The sequence below is a fragment of the Telopea speciosissima genome, chromosome 6, assembly GCF_018873765.1.
Source record: "Telopea speciosissima isolate NSW1024214 ecotype Mountain lineage chromosome 6, Tspe_v1, whole genome shotgun sequence".
NCBI classification, from domain to species: Eukaryota; Viridiplantae; Streptophyta; class Magnoliopsida; order Proteales; family Proteaceae; genus Telopea; species Telopea speciosissima.
The window spans coordinates 49,827,131-49,851,890 of record NC_057921.1 but is presented as its reverse complement, the minus strand read 5'-3'; the positions used below and the strand labels follow the sequence as shown (position 1 = coordinate 49,851,890).

Genomic DNA, 24,760 nt, shown 5'->3' with positions numbered 1-24,760 from the left:
GGTTGATAGAAGGCTCCATAGAATTGAGCAAGGACATGACCAATGCATCATTAGCTAACCAGGTGTTAGCAGCAGCAACAGGATCTGTGGGCTTGGGAGTATCTCCTATGATAAGGCTAGAGAAGTTGTTCCCACGAATAATTAGAAGACAAGCGCGAGACCAGGTAAGGTAGTTCTGGCCATTCAACTTGATAGGGCCAGGTTGAAGAATGTGATGGTGGCCAGGGAGATCAAAACTACCAAGTTGGCGCACATCTGTTGCTTCGGAGGATGTGTTAATAGTATTTTCGTCAATCATGGCATCCAAAAGCAGTAGAAGACTCAAATAGAAGAGTATCAACAACCAAACAATGATAAGCCGACAACATCGGAGGAGGGTCGCGTCAAGGGCAACCAAGAGAGATCGCAACAAGGGAGGTCGCAGCGGCGGGATCGAAGCAAGGGCAACCAAGGGGTCGCGATGAGAGCAAAGGTCGACCAAGGGAGGTCGCGGTGAAGCCGAGCAGCGGAGACCCCGCGGTGAGGTGCGGCGAGAGAGCGGTGGCAGCAGCGCAGGAGAGGAGAACCTGCGGTGAGGGGCGGTGACAGAGCAAGGGAGGAGACCCCGTGGTGAGGCACGACGATCAAGGGAGTCGCGGCGAGAAGCAATGGCAAAGGACCTATCACGGTCAGCAGCTGTCTGGCAATGACGATGAACACTGTTCATCGGGATAGACTAACAGTGGCAGAAGGCGCGATGGTGTTAGTAAGGTTAGTTAGGCATGGTTCAGGTCTAGTCTACCATACCTGACAGTTGGAGCCCTCATGGGCGGTGGCGTTGGTGGAAAAAAACAACTTGAGAAAAGATGAAGATAAAACTTTCTAGGGTTTTTGGCTAATTGAGAATTAGAGGTTTAGGGAATGATTCAACTTGTCATAATTGACAGAGGTTAGCTTTAGTTATAATGAAGTTACAACTCTAGCAGGGAAAAAAGTAAAAAGGTAAAGTAAAGGTAAAACCTAAAAGTAAGGTGTGTTGAAGAATAGACTATGACACGGATCTCAAAAGTATTTTATGCTTCAAAACTATATTTTGCATATATTCGAAGCATTTCCATATGTATCTTTAGTTTATCTTGTGTCTGTCTAATTCAATAAAATACAACTCTTAAAACAACCCTTCCGATACACTACTCGATACCGATACTTTAAACCTTGGGTATGGGATGTTTTTCTGACACGGATCCATTAGTCAAAATTCTTGGACATGGTTGTGAATGAGTATAGTAACCCCCTTTCTTTGATGTTTTAACCCCCTCCTTTTTTTGACACATGTTTCTTGAGTTCCCAACCCTTTACTTATTTTCATACACGTATTTCTGTGTACTAAATTTTGAGGTGACTGGTGAGTCAAGACTCTGTAACACATACCCATACCGATGCCCAAATCCATATGCATACCCGATCCCTGTAGCATAGTGATTGTTGCATCATGTTTCCCTAATTCTTATTTGAATGATTCTTTATTTATTTCATGTCTTAGGTTACAAAAATAAAACAGAATAGAGAATGAATTTGCAGACTCAATCAATTTCAATATCTTTTATAGTTCGATGCTACTTGTCCTGTTAAATGCATATAGGTTAAAATGATAATATTTTGTAAATCAATTACAGCCAAAAAGATTACATATGTTATGCTCCCAGTGAAAAAATGTTGAACAAATTTTATAATTCTTATAATTCAACTTTACATGTGTTATTACTGTTAACATTATGATTATTGTGTGTATGCATGTTGAATAATGCTCACAGGAATGATACCCTAATGGAGAAGATTGTTTGCATCTTTTATTCCTCTTCATGCATCACTTAATGTTAGTGAATAGATTTTATGATTGATATAGGTATATGATGATACTACTGAAGGCAAGAAAGTCTGCACTTATTACAACTTGGATTTCATTCCCGTGATTCTTGTTATTGATCCCATCACAGGGCAAAAAATGCGGTCATGGAATGGGATGGTCCATCCAGACCGTTTTTTGGAGGTATGATTTGCTTTATCTTGAGATGCATACTCATGGCCATCTTGGCTTATTTAGGAGAATGTAGTAATCTCAAATTCTTAATTATTAGAAGTTTTCAATTTTGTTTTCTAATTAATTAGGTTGAGATAAAGTCTTGATTCTTCTCTATCCCCTCCAATTTTTATATGCCCTTTGTGTAGGATCTACTGCCATTCATGGATGGTAACCCCAAGAACCATCATATCACTCTTCCTCATAAACGTCCGCGTGATAGTTCTCAGATTTCTACCCAAAAAGTAGAAGGTAAGATAGGTTAGCATTTGGTTTGTGTTGTTATGTCATAGTGCAGCCGTTGGTCCAGAAGTATTTACACTGACATGTTAACGCAAATGCAATGAAAGAAGTGCAGTATCAGCAAACTAAAGTTTTTGGCCCATGTAGAATATTACTCCTATTTGTTTTCTAGTTTGAAAATACTGCTTGCCAAGCTTAACTTTATTCTGATACTAACAACGAATTTTGGAGACAAACTATGGCTATGATGCCACCCTTCACCACATGAAGAAGAGAATATGAACATTCATATGCTTGACATTCAATGTTTTTATTTTTCCTGTTTATTACTTCTTTCTTTTTTAATCTTTGATTGCATGCACATTAACAGAGCTGATATCATAACAAGCACTACGACTAATCTTATTTGTTCTTGGATCTGGTAGTTAAACATCTCAAAGTAAAGGGTTTCAGAAGTAAATCTCTTTAAAGAACAGATAAAAGCAAATGTCTATTGTTGGGAAGGAGGAGACTTCATTCCCTTTCTTAAACGAAAGACTCCTCTGAATTGTTCATGGGATTCTAGGTCATAGATTTGGGATTTTTCTTGACATTTCTTAGCTCATCAAGTCTCTGATGATTGTACTTTTCATAGATACAAAACTCAATTTCATGATATTTTTATTTTTCATTTTTTAGGCAAGTGGGTAGATTTTGAATCCAGTTCTGTAGTTTCAACAGATCTATCTGTTGTCATCTTACTTACTGCTTTTTTTGTTTATAATTTTTTGGATATTATGTTATATATATCACCTAGAAAACGAGACATGTACATGTTGGCTGACATGGCTACACAAAAATCTTAACATGCGGACATGTCTGCTAGTTTCCATTTCTTTCGTGATTTCCCCTTCATGCAATACGGATAATTATCGTCTTCCTTCCAATTCTACGTGCAGGCTGTCTTCCTGTTCCTCTTAATTCTTATGCTTTTCTGAAGAAGGAAAACTGAATGAAGCATAAGAATTAAGAGGAAGGGGAAAAGATAAGGTTCAAATGAATTTGGTTTTTGGGTCAGTTGGGACTCCACCAAAGCACCTGCATATAGGGGGATTTCCTTCTCTGTTAAGATGCCTTTTTTTCTTATTTATTTTATGGGGAAAAGATCCCCACTACACCAGTGTCCGCCGAAACTGAACGCCCCACCCGAAACACTGTAGCTGGTGCAGGTTGGAAGGTTCAGATCTGTAATACTAATAGAGAGATCAGATCTAGTTTATAGGGAGGTTAGGGATAGGATAAAGGGAGAAAACGAGGTTTCAAGATCAGATTCTGATCTTGGATGAAGAGAGAAGAAGAGACGGGGGGGGATGAGAAGGGGAGAGAGAAGAGAAGACGTTGAGGAGAGTGGAGGGATAGAAGGTGATAAAACGCACCTGCTGATTTCCAATGAAATCCAATATTCAGTTCATTCTTTAAATCTTCCTTTCATTGATGGATTACATGAGTATATAAAGAAAATAAAAATGACTCTTGGACTCAAGCATTAATCACCTAGAAGCTAACTCCAATAAAGCATGAAATTGCCTAGAAACTAATACCAAGTAAAATTAATTATTTAACACAAACTTTTGTACTCTACATAGAAACTTAAAAAACCCAACTTGAAAACTGAAAAGTCTAATTAAAGCATGTAGAAAAAGAAATCAACTCGTTAACTAAGCCTAGGAAAATGAAAAGACACTTTAAGAAAATTAAACTCAGGTCTGGTGGCTCTTTGGAGTCGACTTCATGTTCTCCACTAGCAATAACATCCCAGGGACTAACCCTGCCCAGCTTAACCCGCGGCTAGGCTTGATACTGCATCAATAGCACCCCCTTCTAAAAAGTCCTAAGTACCCCCTAGTCAGAGGGAACTCTCTCCCTTATTTTTTTCTGTTAGAACAATTCCATCTCAGCCCATATACTGGTTGTGTCAGAGTCCAATTTTGTCTTAGTTATACAGCTTCTATAAATAATTGTATGGCTTAAACCCCCCCCCTCCCATGCATTGAGTAGTGGAATTGGTTTAGATTTATCTAATAGTGAGGTTGTTGTCTCTCTTCCCCCCATGTTTAGGGGGGTTCTCTTCCCTCTCTATCTCATAATTCTTGCTGATTCACTTTCTCCTACCCACCCCAAGCAGATCTATTGATTTGATATGCATCACTGTCCCAATAAAGGAAGAGAAGAAATAGGAGGTAAAGAAGAGGAATAGATGATAACCGTAGGAAGGGGATAGAGAAGTTATGAGTAGGAAAGATGTGTTAATGAAGAAGGTGATATAGAGGATGATGTTGCTCAGAGAATTAAAATAGGATGGATGAAGTGGAGAGGTGCGTCCGGAGTGTTGTGTGATTGGTGAATTCCTTTAAAGCTTATAGGAAAATTTTATAGGACTGTCATTCGACAGGCTATGATGTATGGTGCGGAATGTTGGGCAGTTAAGAATCATCATATAGAAAAATTAAGTGTAGCAGAGATGAGGATATTGAGATGGATGTGTGGGAAAACTAGGAAGGATATGACCATTTTTAGAGCTGAGTTGGGAGCAGCTCCGGTACATGATAAGCTACGAGAGAGTCGTTTGAGGTGGCATGGTCATGTTCAACGGAGGCCTTGGGATAGCATGGAGGAGTGATTTGATTCAGATTGAAGGATCTAAAAGAGCCAGGGGCTGGCCTAAAATAACCCTTGGAGAAGTGGGGAGGAAAGACATGCATAGCTTAGTCCTCATATCATGTATGACTTCGAATAGAGCTGATTGGAGAGCAAGGATCCATGTAGCTGACCCCATTTAGTTGGGATAAGGTCATGTTGTTTTTGTTGTTGTTGTAGGGGTGGTTAGTGGTTACTTCTATTTATGAAAAAAGAAACTCAAGAATATCTTCTCTACGACTATTGAATAGCTATCAACTTTTCTAATTAAGACTCTAGTTGCCTGACATTACTAACCATAGGATTCTAGAACAGCTAAAATAGGATGACTCTAGCCATGAGACCTACTGACAAAATTATTAATTTTCGTTCACTCCGTAAGACCTCCACTTTTGGGCTTTATATTTTAGCCAATTACAATTTACAACAATAAAGACAACAAAATAAGGCTCAATCCAAAACTTTACCAAAACCTGGCCCAAATTTAAACCGGGTTTGCAATAACACTACTCACCATCAAAAGGAATCCCTGGTGTTGGGGTTTTGTCAGCTTCTTCCTAAAAGTTTGTAATGCAGATCTACTTTTCCAATCCTTGGGTTATGGTTTTTATTATTGTAATAATAATGGGCTGGAATATAAAACCCAAAAGTGGGGGTTTAAAAGTGTGTACGATAATTAATATATCATTAGTGGGTCAAATTGCCAGAGTCCAGGTTTAGGAAATTTAGTTTTAGCTGTCCTAGAATCCTATTGTTAGTAATGTTAGGAAAGTCAAGTGTCCTTATATTAGTTTAGTTAGATACTCTAGCTGTCTAAAGTCCTAGTCAAGTAGAAATTTTGATTTCATTTAATTCTTTTCTATAAATAGCAATAACCAACCCACCATTTGCTGAAATTAATGGATTCACTTGTTGTTGGCAACTTGCCTAGCTGAAATTAATGGATTAGTTAGATACTCTAGCTTTCTCTCTCTCTTTTCTCTATCGGCTAAGATATCTATCTCATCCTCCTCTCTCATCTCTTCTCCATGGCTGATATTTCTCTCTTATTTCTCTCCTACTTTCTCTCCTCTGTTTGGACAGCAAAACAGATTTTCTCTCCTTTTACTTTCCCCGTTGATTTAATCTTCTAGAAAGATATTTTTCTAAAAAATCTTCTCTCTTCTACACTTTTCAACCACCCCTATCTCTCCTCTTTCTTTAATTGATTCCTCATTTCATACCCTGTTTTCCCCCCCATATTCTTTCTCCTTTGCCCATCGATAGGTCTTTTCTCTCTCCAATCCCACTCTTGAATTTCAAATAATTATATTATCTTATATCTGATTTTTGTTCTTGAAATCAATTATTCAGATCTGATAATTATTCCTTTAAGATCTGGCCATTAGATGTGAGATCTGGTTTGAGAGATCATAACCGTGAGATCTGAATCTTCTTCCATCGTTATATAAGCACACTACCTGCAGATCTATGTAATCGATCTGCATCAGTCTGATTAGGGTGGTTTCTATTATTTTAGATTGAATTTCTGTGATATTTATGATTTTAAGTGCCTCTACAATAATCTTTAGATTCAGTGGTAATATTAATTGATTGAAGTACTGAATTCCTTCAATCTTTGAACCCTTATTGAACTTTTTAAGCCAATCTTACTTCTGAAGCCTAGTCTTCGTAGTTTCCCGAATTTCTTTCTTAGTCCATAATGTGAAATTCTCCGATTAGGATTTTTCTATTACAGAATTAATGTTTCTTCCTATCCAACATTTCCAGTGGTTAAACTCGTGCTCAGTTATTGAAAAGACTATGAGCTTTGACACAACATGTGTGGCTTTGATTTTTTTGTTGTGAAAATCTTGGATTTGGGCCAATAGATCTTGTATGGGTTCGATGGAGCTATTTCTAGGCATGTGGAATGGGACAGAAGAACCGTTCCTGCAGGCCAGATTTCCAAGCCAAGTATTATCCCAGTAAAATAATTGGGGCCAAGTTAACCACCACCACCCCCCCCCCCCCCAAAAAAAAAGAATAAAAATTTTCTTATTGACACCCCTCAAGGTGTCAAATATTTTGTAACCTTACTTTTTTTCCTTTTTAGTATGACACGTTTTTTCCAATAAGGGTAATAGTGTCATTTCACTTGTAAACTCAAAAAATGTGCATGACATTGACACCTTTTGATAATGAAATAATGATGTCACTCTTAAATTTTTTTTGAAGACCCTTTTATACCCCTATCTTAAATAATTTCTTATTCGGTGACAAGTTCTAAATACACCTGTAGAGGTGTTATTCAGACACTCCCAAAAAAGAAGAAAAAAAAAAACCTTACAAACAAAAAAGAAATACTTAAGTTGCTATGTTAATTGGTGAGGTAAGATATTTGAGCTAAAGCTCCAAAGTTTCACTTGTTAGAGTGTCCCAGTGCACGAGGCTCCCACTGCTGCAGGGTTTAGGAGGGGCAAATGTACGCAGCCTCACCCCCGCTTCGCGGAGAGGCTGTTTCTATGTTTCAAACCCGCAACCTGATGGTTCCAAAGTTTCATTTGTTAGAAGGTTAAAATTCATTTATTCAGTTGTTTTTGCAAGGAATCTCTCTTACGTATGACCAATTTCATGATTGATCCTGATTCTCTATACATGCTACATGAGTCTACATTGTTGGGAAATGGTGCCAAAGGACTGGTTGTACATGCTCTTTTAATCCCAGCCACAAGAAGTCCTCTGTGTTACAGGAGTTTACTATGCTAGAAGGTTTGACAACACCCTGAAGGTCTTAGGATCTAGCATGTATGCAAAGAATCCTCTATTTTCTATGATCATGCATGTGTTGGATGCTGGGATCTCATCTGATACTAAAGCAATATTCCAAAATTCCTTGTTCCTAAACTCTTTGGATTGCCTAAATTAGCAATTAGTATACTATGAGTTATCACCATTACTCTGAAACATACTACATTTATTTATTTTCCTTTAAGGATGTGTACAATCCAATTTATAAGATAGCTCATCATATATCTGTTTTCATGATTCTGTGTTTAAATATGTTTTTCAAACATATATTGACTATTGGTAATTTTATGATTCTATGTATTTAAATATGTTTTTCAAACCGAATCTGTACTGTCTACCAAGATTTTGACACTTAGCCAGAGGAGTTTGCACAGAGCCCGGTTTACAACCGAGCGCAACTTAAGAAAAGAGAGGGAAAACTCTGCTTCTCCTTCCATTGGACACGGATTCGATCAGGTTACGGCATCAGGAATCATTCAGAATGCAGATGGAATAGGCAGGCTGTACCCATTTTCTGCAGCATATGTTAGATTTAATTATTTAATGGAATTTTTATTTGGAAAATTGAATTCTTTTTTATTAAATCTTAGAAGTTACGAGAATTCCTATAAATATGTCCTTGATCTTTAGTGGTTTTTTCTTCTTTCAAAGCATAAGGAATTTTCTTCCTTTTTCCTCTTTTAAATCATTTGAGGTTACAGTATTTACTCTTCATTTTCCTATACTTGCTGTTTTTTAGCTGTAGAGGATGCAAATGAGGAGGATGAAGAATTGCGGCTAGCACTGGCAGCTTCTTTGGAAAGCAAAAGTGAGGCCATGAACCCTACCTCTACTAATCCAAAAGATGATTCCAATGTGGACAAGGAAGCCTGCTCAACCAAGAAGTATACATATCCACCTCTTCCTGAAGAACCCAAGGGTGACAGAAACCTCCTTTGCAGGGTTGGAATTCGTCTTCCTGATGGTCGTAGGCTTCAGAGAAATTTCCTCCGTAAGGACCCAATAAAGGTAGGAATTTTCAGAAAGTTTTAGCTATCCATCAATCTACTGTGCTAGAATTGTGACAGCCATGGCTGAGAAATGTTAAGGAATAAGGTGTCCCAACCATCTTCAACCATAATTTTCCTTTTGACCAGTGAGCTTACTGGATGCAATCCATACAAATGGTTTGCACGTGTGATGGTTAAAATGTCATACCATACAGCTATTATCTTGTGGCTGTCCAGACAGTAACTTTCAAATGGGCAAAACCATGAGCTATCAGAACCAAGGAGGGACATTCAATTACCCTGATGTTGTCATATTTACTTAATTATTTTGGAGATTATTTGGGTATAAACTGGTTGCTGCGGTAAAGTCTCAAACTATCCAAACCTATCAGTCTAGACTAAAGTGTGTTCTATGGTTATGTTGTTTGGTTGTTTCAGTTGTTGTGGTCCTTTTGCTACTCTCAAATCGAAGAAGCGGATACTCGCCCATTCCGGTTATCACAAGCAATCCCAGGAGCTTCAAACTCTCTAGATTATGAGAGCGAACTTACCTTTGAGGAGTCGGGCCTTGCGAACTCTATGATCTCAGTTACTTGGGAGTGAAAGAGTTTGTATCAATTAGGAATGAAAGAGTTTGTGCCAATTAATTAAAGAGAGAGAGAGAGAGAGAGAGAGGGGCGGTATTTGTGTTTGGGAACTCTGAGCTGTGTCTTCGGCTACTAGAACTGCTGGGAAGAGTTTTTTTGGGTGACTTATTTATCCTTTTCTATTGGTCTTTGCCCTTTATTGATTGGTATTTGTTTGACGGAGGAATGGGTGTGAAGACTTTATAGTTGTGTAAATATTTATGGTCTCCCTTAAGGATGTGGCTGTGGAATTTTTACAGGCCTTTCAATCATTCGATATTTCCTCTACTATGGCTCTCATCAAGAATTTTTTTTTTTTTTAATATAAAGGGAAGGGGGAAAGCCTTTCCCTGTTTCTTCTTCTCTACTTATACAGGTATTGTTGTTAAAATGGTATATGATTTTTTTAGAAATTATTGATTTCCTAAATCTCTTTCACAGTTTTATTTTTGGGTGGATACCTGCCTTGTGACTGATAATCATATGATCTGAGTGAGATCGAACTTGGAATAGATACAGGTCAGGATCTTGGTTCTTGCCAGCAGGAGTTTTTCGCTCTTGAGATGCATGTTGGGCTAGCATCGCTAGTCTTTTAATGACAGACACCTTGTTGGGCTGAGTTGGACAGTCATTCTTATATGAGGCAGCTTGCATAGAGCTAAGGAGGTTAATTTAAATCACTAAGACATAAGAGGTACCATCTCCTAACTTTCATGGACTTCTCCCTTCGTATTTCCAATTTTGCATTGGATGTAATTTCTGCCCTCATTTTGGTCATGTAGCCTCTGTTCAAATCCTTGTGAGAGGATCATTGTTGCAGCTGGATAGAGTCCGGATCCTCTCCAACTAGGGTCTCTTTACCCCAGACTTCCAATACTTTCCCTCTCTCCATGAATCCACTCCTCTCTCTCTTTGCCTCTCCATTCAATTGCTCATCAACGTCGTCACCATCACCCACTTCACTTATTGGTTTCCTATTTTCGGATTCAAGATTTGGCTTGAGAGGGAGAACCCAGAAATCTGGAATGTGCATTCTTGTTTGTTGATGATCTTTGTGGCGAAGTTGCAATCGCACATGATTATTTTCAATGGATGAAGAAGGATTTATAAATTGTGTTCAACATTGACTTCCCAAATAATAGCACCAAGACAGGAATTTGGTTCAGGAGATCCCACAGAATGGTGTCTTAAAAGTGCCAATCCTCTTGGCATGCTTTATATGGCTTAAATAGATGGAAACAGGACACTTACTATCATCCCTGTTCTCTAATGAGTAGGCTGGGATTAATGAGGAGGATGTAGTGAATAAGCTGAACCAATGAAGAACCTTGAGGAATTTTTTGATTATCCTCAATCAAACAAGGATTCAAACCAATCTTACGGCAAAAATCATGTCATCCATATTTCATTCTCTTGGATAATCACCAATAGTTTCTAAACCATCAAACAAACAAGAACAGTTATTTCATTAGGTGATGGCAGATCCAATATTCAACTCATCACCCTATACATGAGAAGTGTCCTCATATTCTATTTAAAGGTATGGATTACTGCCAATAACACTTGAATAGCAAAGTTACCCTTTAGTCCTTTACCAACAACAAAAGGAAAGATATTTTTGGAGACTTTCTACAGCATGATAGAGTATCCAAGCCTTCGTCAGAAAGCATGGGAAAAGAGAATCCACCTGGCACTATATATATTGACTGAGGATGAAATCAAGGCAGAAGGGATTATCGTAGTCATGAGAAATTATTTATCTGAAAACTGATTGGCTACCTTGTTCTGCTCTCAATGAACAAAGAAAAGGACGAAAATATACACTCATTAAGAGAAGAAGAAAAAATGTATTAACAGACAGAATCTAAATCAAAGTCAATGGGACCAAAGCAATCCTCATTGTCAAAACAGAGAACAATTTATTAGTAGGGATGGTGCTTTTCCTTTTATGTAGCAGAAGATGATATATGTGTAGGAATTAATTTATGATTAATTAATTGGTGTCTCACATGACCTATTACTTGTTGGCCAAGTCTATCTCACATAGACTTGGATTTATATTAGGGAACCCAATCCCAGCTAACTAAAGGGATTAGAGTTCTATTTCTAGTCTAATTAGCAATCCTTGATGGGAGGAGTGCATCATAATATCTATATAAAAGACTTTAGGTCTTCTCTCTGTCTAGGGTAAATTTCATATTAGTCCATCACTGAGAAACATTGTGGGAGATCAAGAGGGAAAAATCTAGTAGTTCTATTGTTTGTTATTATTGCAGAGATACTTGTCGCCATAGCTAGTGGGAGTCGAGGAATCGTCTCACAGCATACGATGATGAATGGTATACATCTCTTCTTTCATATTTGAAATTCTAGAATGTTATTGGTAAGATCCTTATGTATTCGTGTGTAATGGGGATTTCAATCCCACAATATGATAACAAGAAAGAGCAGGGGATGGGGGATGCGACAAAGAGCAGGGAATGGGGGGTGGGAGTAGCAGAAGAGGGTGTGAGGGTGGGGTGGGTTTGCAAAAGGGGGGTTGAGATGGGGTGGGAGAGAGAGGTAGGGCAGAGGAAGGATAGTTAGAGGTGGGATGGGTTTACAAAAGAGGGGTTGATGTGAGGCACGGGTGGGTGGATGGGGCGGGGGTGGGTGTGGGTGTGGGAATTACAGAAGGGATGGGACGGGGCAAGATAAAAATCCTCTACAATTCCTTAATCTTGTAGTGTGGTGCAGTTCAGGCCCAAGAGCTCAACACATGGAAGATGCTTAATCCACGGTGCGAGCTCGAGATGAAAGAAAAAAAACTAGGTCAATTAAGCTTGCACCGTTGGATGAAGCATCTTCCACATGTCGAGCTCTCAGGCCTGAACTGCACAGAACTGCAAGATTAAGGAATTGCATTGGATTTTTATCCTATATTAAATAACTTTTAAAAATCAAATAACAATAAATAAAAAAAAAGACAAACACTACTTGATTGTAGGGCTGTAAATAGATAACCGAAAATCCAAATTCGATCTGCATCCGTATCCGTTTAGGAGCATCCGTATTCACTTAGAGATATTCGGAAAAAAATCCAAATACTTCGATAAAAATCCGAGTCTGAATACTTAATTATAAAAAATTAAGTAAATAACGATCTTGAGGGTTTTTGAAGATTCAACAGGTTCTAGAATATGAGGAGAAGAGAATCATGATTTAAAACTATGGATTGAGAGTGAATTGTATCCACTAGGGGGAGGAAGGTTCGGGTTACACAAGACAGAGGTGTAAACGGATGGTCGAAAATTCAAATTCGATCCGCATCCGAATCCGTTTGGAGGTATCCGTATTCAACTAGGAAATATCCGAATCCGATTACATCTGATCTGTATCCGAACCGAATTCTATCCGTTTACAGGCCTACTTGATTGTGTGTGTGGGTCCTACTCCCAAACATAGGAGCACGCAAAAATACCAGCCTACTCGACCAGACAACGATCTATTGCCTAAAAGAATTACATACTTAGTCATCAATAAATTACATTTTATGTTGGGTTGGGCCTTTTAAAACCCTAATCCAACCCTGAGTCCCTTTAGCTGGGCCCGATCAAACCTAGCCTTAATTTAGGGACAAAAAAATTCAACTCTAACCTGCCCCTCAGGATCAGGCCGGACCGACCCTAGATTGGGCTTGACAAGGGGGAAGGGAGATACATGAACTAAGCTAGGAAAGAGAGATGCATGAGCTGGCCAAGCTGGAAAGGAAAGACAGGATTGGGCTGGCCAAGGCCTCAACCCTAACCTGGCCCTACGTTGCTTTAGGACCAGAAATTCTCAACCATGACCCACCCTCAGGGCCAATATATTTCAACCCAGGCCCTATTCAGTCTTGGGACGAGCCAGGTTGGGCTCGGGCCATCAGCCCAAACTTGCACCCCTCTTATACACAACCTTTGTTGAAAAATAAAACAAGCGGCTTAGAAGTTGAGCAGCAATGAGGGGAAGGGGTAAAAAAAAATTCAAAGAAAGCCAGAGAAGCTACTTTATTACTTTATTAGAGATCTACATATTACATGGTATATGCTATGTATATTGCCAGAATGCCAGAGGCATTGCACACAAAGAACGACCCCCAAAAAAAAAACCAAAGCAAAACCCAGATTACAAAACATCACACGTCTACAAATCCCATTTATTACAAATAGATTGAAACGACACTACAATATGAGGGTCTAACCTCAGAACCCATTTAGCCAGAGATCTCAATGGGCTTAGCATCAGGCTTCCTCACCTCTACTTTGGGAACAATCACATTAAGCACTCCATTCTCCATACTTGCTTTAACCTGATCAATCTTTGCATTCTCTGGCAACTTAAACCTCCTCAAGAACTTGCCATAGCTACGCTCCATTCGATGCCACTTGTCGTTCTTCTCTTCTTGTTCTCTGCTTCTTTCTCCACTGATCTGAAGAATATTCCCTTCTGTAACTTCAACCTTCACTTCTTCTTTCTTCAACCCAGGAAGATCAACTTTGAAGATATGGGCTTCTGGGGTTTCCTTCCAATCGATGCGAGGATTGACTAAAGCAGAGGTGTCGTGTGCAGTGGTTGGAACGTTGGTGAGAACAGAGGAGATGAAGGGGCAGCCCTCGAAGGGGTCCCAGAGGTCAAGAGAGAGTGGATCGAAGATGTTTGTTCTTGGGCCGCTTAAGAATCTCGGAATGAGAGACATTTTTTTTTCTTAGGGGAGAGAGGATTTGGAATAGAGTTGATTGTTTTGGAAGAAAACCGATTTGAGAATTCCAGATAGAGACTTTTGTGATTTTAGATGAACTGGGGAGAATGAAAGAGGAATTTAGGTATTTGTAGAAGGAAGCGTTGAGAACGTGGCTTTCTAGCATAATCAGGGAGGGTTGGTTCATCTAAAGAGGAAACTGGAAAGAACTGGTATTCAAGGTTCTATCACTTTCTGGAGTGTTCTCTTTCACTTTCCCTTATCTTCAAGGTGTTTCTGTAAGCTTCTGGCCTGTTCTTCTTTATGGGTCATGTTAAGGCCCATATCTTTAGCTCTTTTACAACTTCTCCATATGAAAAGTGGTCAGGCCCAGGTCCATTTTTTGAAAAGGGCAAACGGTAATTTATACATACCACCCCTGAGGTTTGACGAAAGGATAATTTTACCTTCCAGTTTTGAAAAATTCTGCATACCCCCTTGAGGTTTGCAAACAGTAACAAATAAACCCATTTTGTCAGTTCATGACTAACAATGTTAAAAATAAGAGGTGAACTGATAAAATAACCCTTGCAAAAAAAAAAAAAAAAACCTGCAACTCATCTTCCCCAAATTGATCAATTTGGGGAAGATGAGTTGCAGGTTTCAAAATCCTTTCAACCCTTAAGGAATTTAGGGTTTCAAATTAGGAAAAAATCCCAAATGGTAATAGAACCTGGGCATTCTCCAGAAAGTTCAACCACCATGATCAAGGGTTTTGGAACAATTTGAAACCCTATCATTTGGGAGGGCATGCATTTTTGGGGTTAGGACCACGAACAGAGTCACGACCTTAGCGAAGAAGACGACATCCATTAATTAGGGTTCAATTTGGTTTAGGGAGTAAGAGAGCTTAGAGTTCAAAAGTAGGAGAAATCGTGGATCAGCTCAGTGGAGGAGATTAGGGTTTAGGGAGGAAGAGAGCTCTAGTTTCAGATCGGTTGGATTTAATCAAATACATGTGTATACCTTTCATACAAGTTAGACCCAAAAGAACTCTACTAAATAACATGAGTGCATCAATGATAACAAATTCATCAAAGAACCAGAGAACCCATATATATCTCTCAATTATTTAAGAACAAATTAAAGAATAAAAGATCATATACATATATAGCCACACAGATATGGGGTCTAAATTACAAGTATTCATGAAAATAATACTAAGCAAAATAGCTAATTACAGTGCTCAAATCCCAAATTGAAACTAGGATTGTTTAAAATACTCATTCGCCGCAGCAGAATTTTCTTCCTGGTTGAGTTATTGGTGGCTGAGGCTGTGATCCGCTTGACGAAGGTGATGGTTCAGGGCCGGCAGGTAAGTCGGAGAGAGCAGCCAAGAATCGGCGTACACTGAGAGAGCGAGCAGGTCTGAAACTAAGGGAGCGAGGAGGGACGTTATTGGAGAACATGGAGGATGATTTGGAGAGGATGAAGTAGACCAGCGCTTGAACAAGTGCGAACATCCCAATCTTCAGAAGTATCTCTCCCAAGCTACTGCTTTCGATCATCATTTCTAATTCTAAATCTATTAAGGAAAAGCAATGAAACCCAGAAGATGAAGATGAAGAACAATTGAAGAAGATAAAGAAAGGGAGAGAACCATACATGCCATGCCATGCAAACATTGGTGGAGAACTTCAATAATTAAAAGGGAGAGAGTTCTTAAGGGTTGAAAGGGTTTTGAAACCTGCAACTCATCTTCCCCAATCGATTTGGGGAAGATGGGTTGCAGGTTTTTTTTGCTGTTTTCTTTTTTTGCAAGGGTAATTTTGTCAGTTCACCTCTTATTTTTAACATTGTTAGTCATGAACTGAAGGAATGGACTTATTTGTTACTGTTTGCAAACCTCAGGGGGACTACGCAGAATTTTTCAAAACTGGAAGGTAAAATTATCCTTTCGTCAAACCTCAGGGGTGGTATGTGTAAATTACCCTTTTTTTTTTTTTTTTTTGGTAGAAAGAAATTTCATTGAAGAATCGCATCCATACAAGCAGTGGCATTAGCTAAACCAAGCTGGATGAGCCATTGGGTGGTACTAGGTCAAGTGATTGGAGACGCAACCGACAAGGCCGACCTAACCAAGGAATCCGCCACTACATTGGAGGACCTAGGAACATACAAAAAAATGCAAGAGGAGGACAGCTGTAATTGAGAAATATCCTTGCAGATGTTAAGAATCTCGAAATCAAAAGAACTTGAGTTCAGCTAAGAGATAAGCGAGGAGCAATCAGACTCAATAATAATCTCGATGAGACCACTACTAATCGCATGGAGAAGTCCCACCCACACCGCCAACGACGACCCACACTGAATACCACAGGAATAAGCAGAGAAAGGCCTTCCAACATGATCCCGCAGCACGTACAACAATGATACCTCCTTTACCCGAATCAGCATTCCACGCAGCGTCGCAATTCACCTTCATGCACTGGGGAAGGGGAGGGGCCCAAATGGTACTAGCAGTAGAATGGGAAGAGGGGAGCAAACTCTCGGACGTGTTCTGAAAATAGCTACCTTTAGAAGTGGCCTCGATGAACTCCAAATAGCCCTTACAAGCAATCGAGATGACATCCTCTGGCTTTCAATAGTGATTGTTGAAAATGGTTTAGATTGGTCACATGTAAAATTTTAGATTTAGATTCAATCAAATCTAACCATAGACTCATTCAATGCTCTCAAATTAATTACTTATAACCACACAAATTTACCATTAAATTAAGTTTTTCTACTGTATCACTTCTCCTAATTTTTAGAAAATGAACCTGTTTTCTAAAAAATATTCTCATTGGAGGGAGGCCATGTCTGTTGAATAATATAATATTCTTATTCAAAATAGTACAGAGGTTTTGGTTCCACCAGTAATACATATGTTCATAGTTGGTTGTAAATGGGTATTTAACATTAAATGACATAATGATGGATCAATTAAGCGTCGAGGCTACACTCAATGAGGGGCTTGAAATGAGGGACTTGATTATGAGGATATATTTAATCCAATTTTGAAACATGTAATAGTTCGTTTAATATTGAGTATTGTTATTTCACACAACTGGTTTATCAAATAATTGAATGTCCAAAATGCTTTTCTGCATGATACTCTTTAGGACTGTCTTTAAATGACTCAATCGTGATTTTGTTTATCTTTAATATCTCAATCATGTTTATTTAGCGACATAAGCTTTATATAGTCTTAAACAAGCACCACAAGCGTGGTATCATAAGAAGTGAATAGAAGTTGTTGGAACACTATAGGCATGCATGGACATATATGGAATGGAAGTGAATATAGCTTCGAAGAAATCCAATGACATGAGAGAAGTAAATAGAAGTTGTTGGAGCACTATAGCCTATAGGCATGCACGGACATGCATGGAATGTATGCTAATAAACAAGAGAGTACTTGATTGAATTAGACTTCAAAATTTAAAACTTTGTTAATCCATATCATGACCTCTTTATTCAACGGTCAAAATAGTCACCTTAATTGTCCATGTGTTAGGGTGTGTAGAAAATGTTCCTACAAGGGTTCTATAGGAAACTCTTTCTTAAAAAGATATAGGGAGTGAGCAAACGGCATAGAGAAGCCCACCTATGAGGTGCGGTAAAATAGTATAGTGCATTGGAGGGCAACTAGGACATTTTATGTAAGGAAGAGAGTAACAGACACAGAGATGCTTGTGTAACCTATGCTAGCAAATCAGAGAACCTTTTCCCATAGATATTACACATTTTAATTCCTAAACTTAAACCCCAATTCACCCAAAAAAAAAAAAACCCTTAATCCCCTACCTCTCAAGTCCAACCATAGTTGGCAAAAACGGGAAAGGCAAAAAAACAAAAACGGACGAGGTTTTAAATGGTAAAAAACTGCAAACGGACAGTCAAATAAAATGGTCAAAAAAATAGAAAACGGTAAAAAATGAAAATCAGACGGTACAGATTTTAAACATTAATATTTCGAAAAAAAAAAAAAGAGAGGCATTTTTCTCATATAAATTGAGAAATTTTTCTTTGAAATTCATGCTTGTAATGTTCAAAACAACTTATAACATCCAAACTTAATCCATATATCCACAACCCATTGTAAGTTCCAAGACAAGTCATCTAGTATCATCCAATATCAATTCCCAATTCATAAACCAAAATATCCAAGGTCTTGTTGAGCAATGTGGCTTGGCTATGGTGTTGCTCATTGTTGACAACACAACCAACTCAGTCATGACTGATGCATGTTTAGTTGGAGTTTAGAGTCGCTTTAGAAACCCTTTTCAGTAGATGCATCCGTTTGTAATTTAATTTGGGGTCCGTGCATTGACCTTGAGTTGAGGGTGATATCATGAAAAATGTAGCTCTTCGAGTCTTTTTTATGTCGATGAAAGAATTAAGTCAATCAGAGTTCGGGAGAGAGAGATATAGTTAAGTAAACAATTGTTCAACAAGTCCAAAGGTCTTAAAAAAGGCCAAAAATAAAGGAACGTGCTTTAAACGGGAATGCTTGATATTTGTCCTTTTTCCATATTTTTTAAAAACATACAACAAAACGTGTTTAAAACGGTAAAAAATGGGAACAAGTTTTTTTGCTAACTACGGTCCCAACCCACCTCAATGAAATCAAGTGAAGGTGGGATTTGATTCAAATACCCTCGTACAACCACGTAAGGCATACTGGTTGAACTAGCTAGCACCTTCCATTCCCTTAATAATCAATGATCAAAATTGGTAATAGGGAGAGAGAATTTGTTTGGTCATGGTACAAGGCCCAATGGAAGTGCATGCTAGGCATCCAACATAGGGGGGGTAGGGTGATCATTTTACATCCCTATGTCTGGGCATAAGGGCCCGCGACCAAGCAACATTCTTTTTCCCTTGGCTTTGGTAATATTATGTTTCATGTGTTACTAGATAGACAGACTACAAAATCCAATCAAAACATATGGATCTAATTCTAGGGACCTTTTTGTCTCAGACAAATGATAAAAACAGCACAAAATGAAAATTGTTTCCTAATAGAAACATACCATCATCCACTAAAGAACTTAACAGTCCGATTTCGTCGTCTCGACCCAAACCACTTACTTACCAGTTGTTTTTTTTTTTTTTTTTTTGGGTGAAAAACAAAACTTTACTAACTAAACATAATACAAACATTGTCAGCAAGTGCATCAGAGGTAGTGGATGTGAGTCTAGCATACCTAGCAAGTGTATCTACCAGAGCAATATAAGCCCGTGGTTGTTTTATAATTCTTACAAGATGGGATATATCAAAAAGTAAAGTAAATAACTGATAGGGCCAAGGACAAGCATTAGGGTTCGAAATCCAGTCCACCAGTTCCTGCGAATCCGTCGAAGCAATTACTTCTTTGCAGTCCAATGAAATTGCTCTTTGGAGCCCTTCTTGCAATCCGCGGAGCTCCGCTTCTTGGGCTGAGCCTACAAAACCAGAATACATAGAAGAAGCACCAAAACAGTTGTTATAAATGATAACAAAACCCCATCCCCCCTTATTTGTTGAAGCGCAGAAACTGCCATCAGAAACAATAAACTTACTTACCAGTTGTTAGCTACACATGTATGTAATCATCCAAACTCATCCGTCTCATCCCTTCTCTTCTTTCTTCTCTAATTGGGCCAGGTTCAGCTCTGGTTGGGGCAGATCCACCTTCGTAGCCAATCGAAACGTATTACACAACAATTGGGTCTAGACCCTGGAGACTCTGGCAGCCAAGGGAATGGGATCTGAAAGGGTATTTTAGAAACTATAAAAATAAGCTAACAAAATCCAATAAGGTAACTTAAAAAGATAAACGGACACAAAGATATGTTTCAGATATTTTATTACCGTCGAGATTGCTAAACGAATCGGATAATAATCGGTCGGATGGGGGATTATCATATTTGTATCCAATTAGTTTCGGACGAATTCGGATTCTCCTAAACCGATACGAAAGCGGATCGAATACGGATTTTCGAATATTCGTTTACATCTCTAGTATTTATGAACCCAAAGGGGAAGTGAATTATTCCATTTCCTTGGAGCAACAAACTTTTTTCCTAAACTAGCACATCCTAGTTTTACCAAGAAAATTATCTCCTCCAATTCCCTGCCCGGCTCAGTTCCCAGTTCCTCCAATAGAGGGCTGGTGGACCCCACCCGGGCAGAGTGTTCAGGCAGGGGTAGGGTGGTCATTCCAGCCCCCCTGTCAGAGAGAACTAGCGACTGAGGAGATAAAGATGGTTCTTTACCCTCTCAGGTTCCCTGCCTAGTACAGTTCGTCTGGTTCCTCTCATAGGAGGCGAAAATGACCACCTTACCCCCTACCCGAACACACTACCCAGGTGTGGTCCACCCCCCTCTTATAAGAGGCACCAGGAAATTGTATCAAGCAGAGAACCTGAGAGGATAATTTTTCAATAAAGATCCAATTTTACCGTGATTGAATTCTAATGTACACTCCATTTTTTAGCTTAATTCGAGAACAAATAGAGGGGTATGGAAAATAATTTTTTGTATTTAGAAAACAAAATAACAAAATTTTTTATAATTTCCACATAAATACGAAAAGGATGCCAATTAAAAACCAAAAGATCAAGAGGGCCCCAAAAGACCCTTGGCATAAGGGATCCGGCTCCTCTCCAAGGCATGGTTTGAGGTATTGGATCGAATCAGTCAAATTTGGCTGGATCGTATTGGTTTCTGTCGAGACCGATCCTGATATTGATCCGATCCAGTTGTATGGACAGTTATAAAAATATTTTTATAAGAAAACAAGAACAAAAGTGTCATATTTGCCTGAGTCTGGGCGATCCCGATCCGATCCAGTCAATATCAAGATCACAAACTATGCTCCAAGGAACCCAGCACCCAGGAAATGCCTAGCCTAGGGGGCATAGCTCAACGGCTGATGTTCGCGAGTTGTTATTGAAGGAAAAACATTTGGCCGGATCGTATTGGTTTCTGTCGAGACCGATCCTGATATCGATCTGATCTAGCTATACGAACAGGGATAAAAATATTTTAAAAAATTAATATTTTTATAAGAAAACAAGAACAAAAGTGTCATATTTGCCCGAGTCTGGGCGATCCCCATCTGATCCAGCCAATATCAAGATCACGAACTATGCTCCAGGGAATGCCTAGCCTAGGGCATAGCTCAACGGCTGATGTTCGTGAGTTATATTGAAGGAAAAACATACAAAATATATTGGAGGTGCGGGGAATCGAACCCCGTGCCTCTCGCATGCGAAGCGAGCGCTCTACCATATGAGCTACACCGCCAAGACATATTTACCGGTCATGAGACACAAAACATAAATTGTTTTAAAAATAACACAAATTGATGCCCAACCAAATAGTTAAACAAATGTATATTTTTTTCATGAAAAAACTAATTAGTTATAAAGATTAGTTAGGTACTAACAGGTATAATTTTGAAAAATAGACTAAAAGACAAACCAAAAAGTTGAAAGAGCAGTCTAGTTATGAGTTATGAACAAACGAACCATGGTTTTGATTAAGAAGGAAATTAATAAACAAATACTAAAATTATAAAAAAAAATTAAATAATTTTTGGTAAACAAAAAAAAAATTTGAAAACCCACAATTTTGTTTTGGGCAAATAAAAAAAAAAATTTGTGGATTTTAATTTTAGCGAGTCTTCAAAATTAAAACCCACAATCAGTTCTAGTTTGGGCGAGTCTTCAAAATTATGCCACCAAATATGTACAACAGGTTAGTTGTACAATCAGTTCTAACTAGTGTTCGTAATTAGGGATAGATCCTTACTTAACCAACTTCATTATCCCTAACTTTATCTTTATTGTAATATGATTTGAAGTTCTATCTGACATGGAAGTTCTTTTGTCAAGTAATACAAGTTAATTACCATCATAATCCACAAGATAGAGCTGCAATGCATCAAATCATGGAGCTTATCATCTATCAGAAAATGCAATAGGAAAGCTCATCAAATTTGTGCTATAACGGTCGAGAAATATGGGCCTTGGCCCATTGATAAACTGAGCCAATTTGGACCCTGAGGTTGAAGCTATTTGTCACGAGTTGGACAAGTTTGGATTAAACTGTAGCCAAGAATATCTGAAAATTGATATTCTGGACGGGCTAGGGCTATTAGGCGGTCTCTGTCCTCAGGTGGACAACCTTTAGTTACTAGTTAAGGATTTAAATGAATGAAGCACGTGTCAGATGTGACGGGCTAGGGCTTTCCTGTTCTTTTCACTTACAATTTGTAAGTGGACGTTTCGTAGCAATCCATCAGAAGAAAGATGAAGGACAAATATGTCTTTGTCAACCAGAACGGAGTCCCGCGGAATGGCATTGAATGATTGAAAACGAAAACAAAACTAATACCACAAACACAACGGATTCAGATCCTCTCCCGCGCACATCGGACGGCTGGGCGCTGTCCTTGGGGTGTATGCCGCCGCCAGCCGTCCAATGCTTTTATTATTATTATTTTTTTTGTGGAAAAGGAGATATCGGGCCTTTGGCCGACTAATCCCTAAGGTTTATGTACGATCTTGCAACACATACGAATCGGGAGATACTGGCCCCATGTTCACAAGGGAGTTTCCTCTCAAACGGGTGGCTCTAAGGGGGAGGGTCCAATGCTTTTATTATTGGACAAAGATGTGTCAAAGTCTATTGGGGATTCAAATATGGGAAAAAAAGGGACGTTGTCTTGTCTTGTGGCCCCTGTGTTAAATAAGAGTATGAAATTACGATCCGGTGAAATAAAAAATCTCATTCATATTGATGTCCATGCGTGCAATTTCATTGGTCCCCTCATTGGTGTAAAGGCCAAGCGACTAGGCGGTGATTTCTTGCCCTTCAAATATTATAGGAATAGGTTATTTGAATAGCTAATTAATGGGTGGTATGCCACTAAAACCTTCTCTCCCTCTTCCTCTCTTTGTATTCATTGCATAAAATGACTTTATTGCCCTCCTACGTAAGTCACACTTCATTGGTATGCTCCTCTACGCTACTTGCTCAAAGAACCATAATAGATTAAATTTCAAAGTTATTAGATTTCTCCAATCCACACATGTCGTACGTTTTAGTATTTTAATCTTTTGGGAGGGGATCCACTAAAAGGCAGTGTGACCCCTATACCAATGTGGGGGCCAATAAGACCGTGTGCAAAAGTATCAATAGAGACAGGATTTCTGCCTCTAATGAGGGGTGGAGTGATCATTTTGTCTCTTCTATGTATGGGCGCAAGGGCCACATTGCCTTTCAAGCTTCTTTTATACTAATCTTCTACTATAGAAGCTATAATTATTTTGGATAAGAGATTGTTGCTTGGTCATGTAACCCATGCATTAGTGCAGGAGCCAATGAGAGTGCGCATAGGAGCATCTGTCTAGATGAGATTTTTTATTTGATTGGGGCTAAACAATCAGTTCATGCGCTCCTATGTTTGGGTGTAGGAACCACGTGACCAAGCAGCTTTCTAGTGCACGAGGTTCCCACCGCTATGAGGTTTGAGGAGGATTATAATATACACAATCTTACCCTTGCTCTATCGAGAGGCTATTTCAAAACTTGAACCTACGACCACTAGGTCACAATGGTGGAACCTTATCATGGTGTCAGATTATTCAAGTTTAGTACCAACCGTATGGCGTCTCTTTTATTGAGCTTAATTTTACCCATGTTAAGGATTGAATTTATATTGCAAAAGTTGAAGGATCAACATATTCTCCAAATTCCACCAAAAAAAACCAAAACAAAACAGAACATGTTCTCTCCAAAGTTCTATAGCGTAACATTGAAAAATCAAAATTTATGTTTTCCTTTTTTTAGTATAACATGAAGAACTGCTTTTATAGACGGCTTCCCGCAAACCCTCGCTCATCTTGTAGATAATGATTCTAATGGCCACGGATATTTTAGAATGTAACTCCCCTAGTTTCCTCCTAATATATAATATTTATTTCTCTTTCATCTTAAAAAAATCTGCTTTCTTTTTTTATTAATTTTTTTTTTCTAAAAAAATCTGTTTTATTTTTTAATTAAATTTGTTTTTGGTGTTCTAACTAAATTCAACGCCACAATATCTTTCATGAGCGAGGATGAAGATAGGATATTTTTGGCTCATGGCATGTCTAATGAAATTCAAATATCATGACATTTTATCAACATTATCATCGATTTATGGGTTAAATTTTGAAGTTAATCGAAATTTCTTTAACTTAGGTTGTATTTTTTAAATAAAAAATTCTACTTGTTTTAGAATTTATTATTATTATTTTTTATTTAGGGTTTAAGTGCACTACAAGAATTGTTGAAGTTTTTCTAAGAGAGAGGCATCTTAACCCCAAAAGAAGCAAAAGCTACGCATGGTTCACGGTCGTCTAATTTTGATTGAGATAGACTTTCAAATTTGATGTGTCATAACCAATTAATTTTCCATCCATCTAATGATTAAAATGATCAAATAAGTACTCCACATATTAGAACACTTACATATGAAATCCAATTGATTATAGTTTTCCAAATGAAATTTTCTTCGGATGGTTTAACTAGTACAAACTCCCTTAATAAGACACAATTTTGAGCTATAAGAGGGATTGATCTTCGCAAATTATGCATGCC

The 24,760-nt window shown here is 38.4% G+C and overlaps 3 protein-coding genes and 1 non-coding gene across 5 annotated transcripts in view; 1 reads left to right on the top strand and 3 right to left on the bottom strand.

Moving 5' to 3' along the window:
- Positions 1-9,638, top strand: part of LOC122664207 (plant UBX domain-containing protein 7-like) — a 40,738-nt gene extending 31,100 nt beyond the window's left edge. Inside the window, exons 7-10 of one of the 2 annotated variants that reach the window (XM_043859927.1) lie at positions 1,886-2,029; positions 2,209-2,311; positions 8,508-8,776; positions 9,196-9,638. In XM_043859927.1, coding sequence (XP_043715862.1) covers positions 1,886-2,029; positions 2,209-2,311; positions 8,508-8,776; positions 9,196-9,360 — 681 coding nt within the window. In that variant the 3' untranslated portion in view covers positions 9,361-9,638. Of the gene's footprint in view, positions 1-1,885; positions 2,030-2,208; positions 2,312-2,980; positions 3,274-8,507; positions 8,777-9,195 lie in introns of those variants that run through there. The other variant, XM_043859929.1, reaches the window with a different exon arrangement.
- Positions 9,639-13,592: 3,954 nt separating this feature from the next.
- On the bottom strand, positions 13,593-14,100 carry LOC122664210 (17.4 kDa class I heat shock protein-like). The gene has a single exon (XM_043859935.1). The coding sequence runs from the start codon at positions 14,098-14,100 to the stop codon at positions 13,618-13,620; it is 483 nt and encodes a 160-aa protein (XP_043715870.1). The 3' UTR covers positions 13,593-13,617.
- A 1,205-nt stretch (positions 14,101-15,305) lies between these two features.
- On the bottom strand, positions 15,306-15,663 carry LOC122664211. Its single transcript, XM_043859936.1, has 2 exons — positions 15,428-15,663; positions 15,306-15,391 (listed from the first exon to the last, which is right to left on the bottom strand). The coding sequence occupies exons 1-2, from the start codon at positions 15,651-15,653 to the stop codon at positions 15,366-15,368; spliced, it is 252 nt and encodes an 83-aa protein (XP_043715871.1). The 5' UTR covers positions 15,654-15,663; the 3' UTR covers positions 15,306-15,365.
- Positions 15,664-21,345: 5,682 nt separating this feature from the next.
- On the bottom strand, positions 21,346-21,418 carry TRNAA-CGC. The gene has a single exon. It is a non-coding gene; the product is annotated as a tRNA-Ala (tRNA).
- Positions 21,419-24,760: the final 3,342 nt, after the last annotated feature.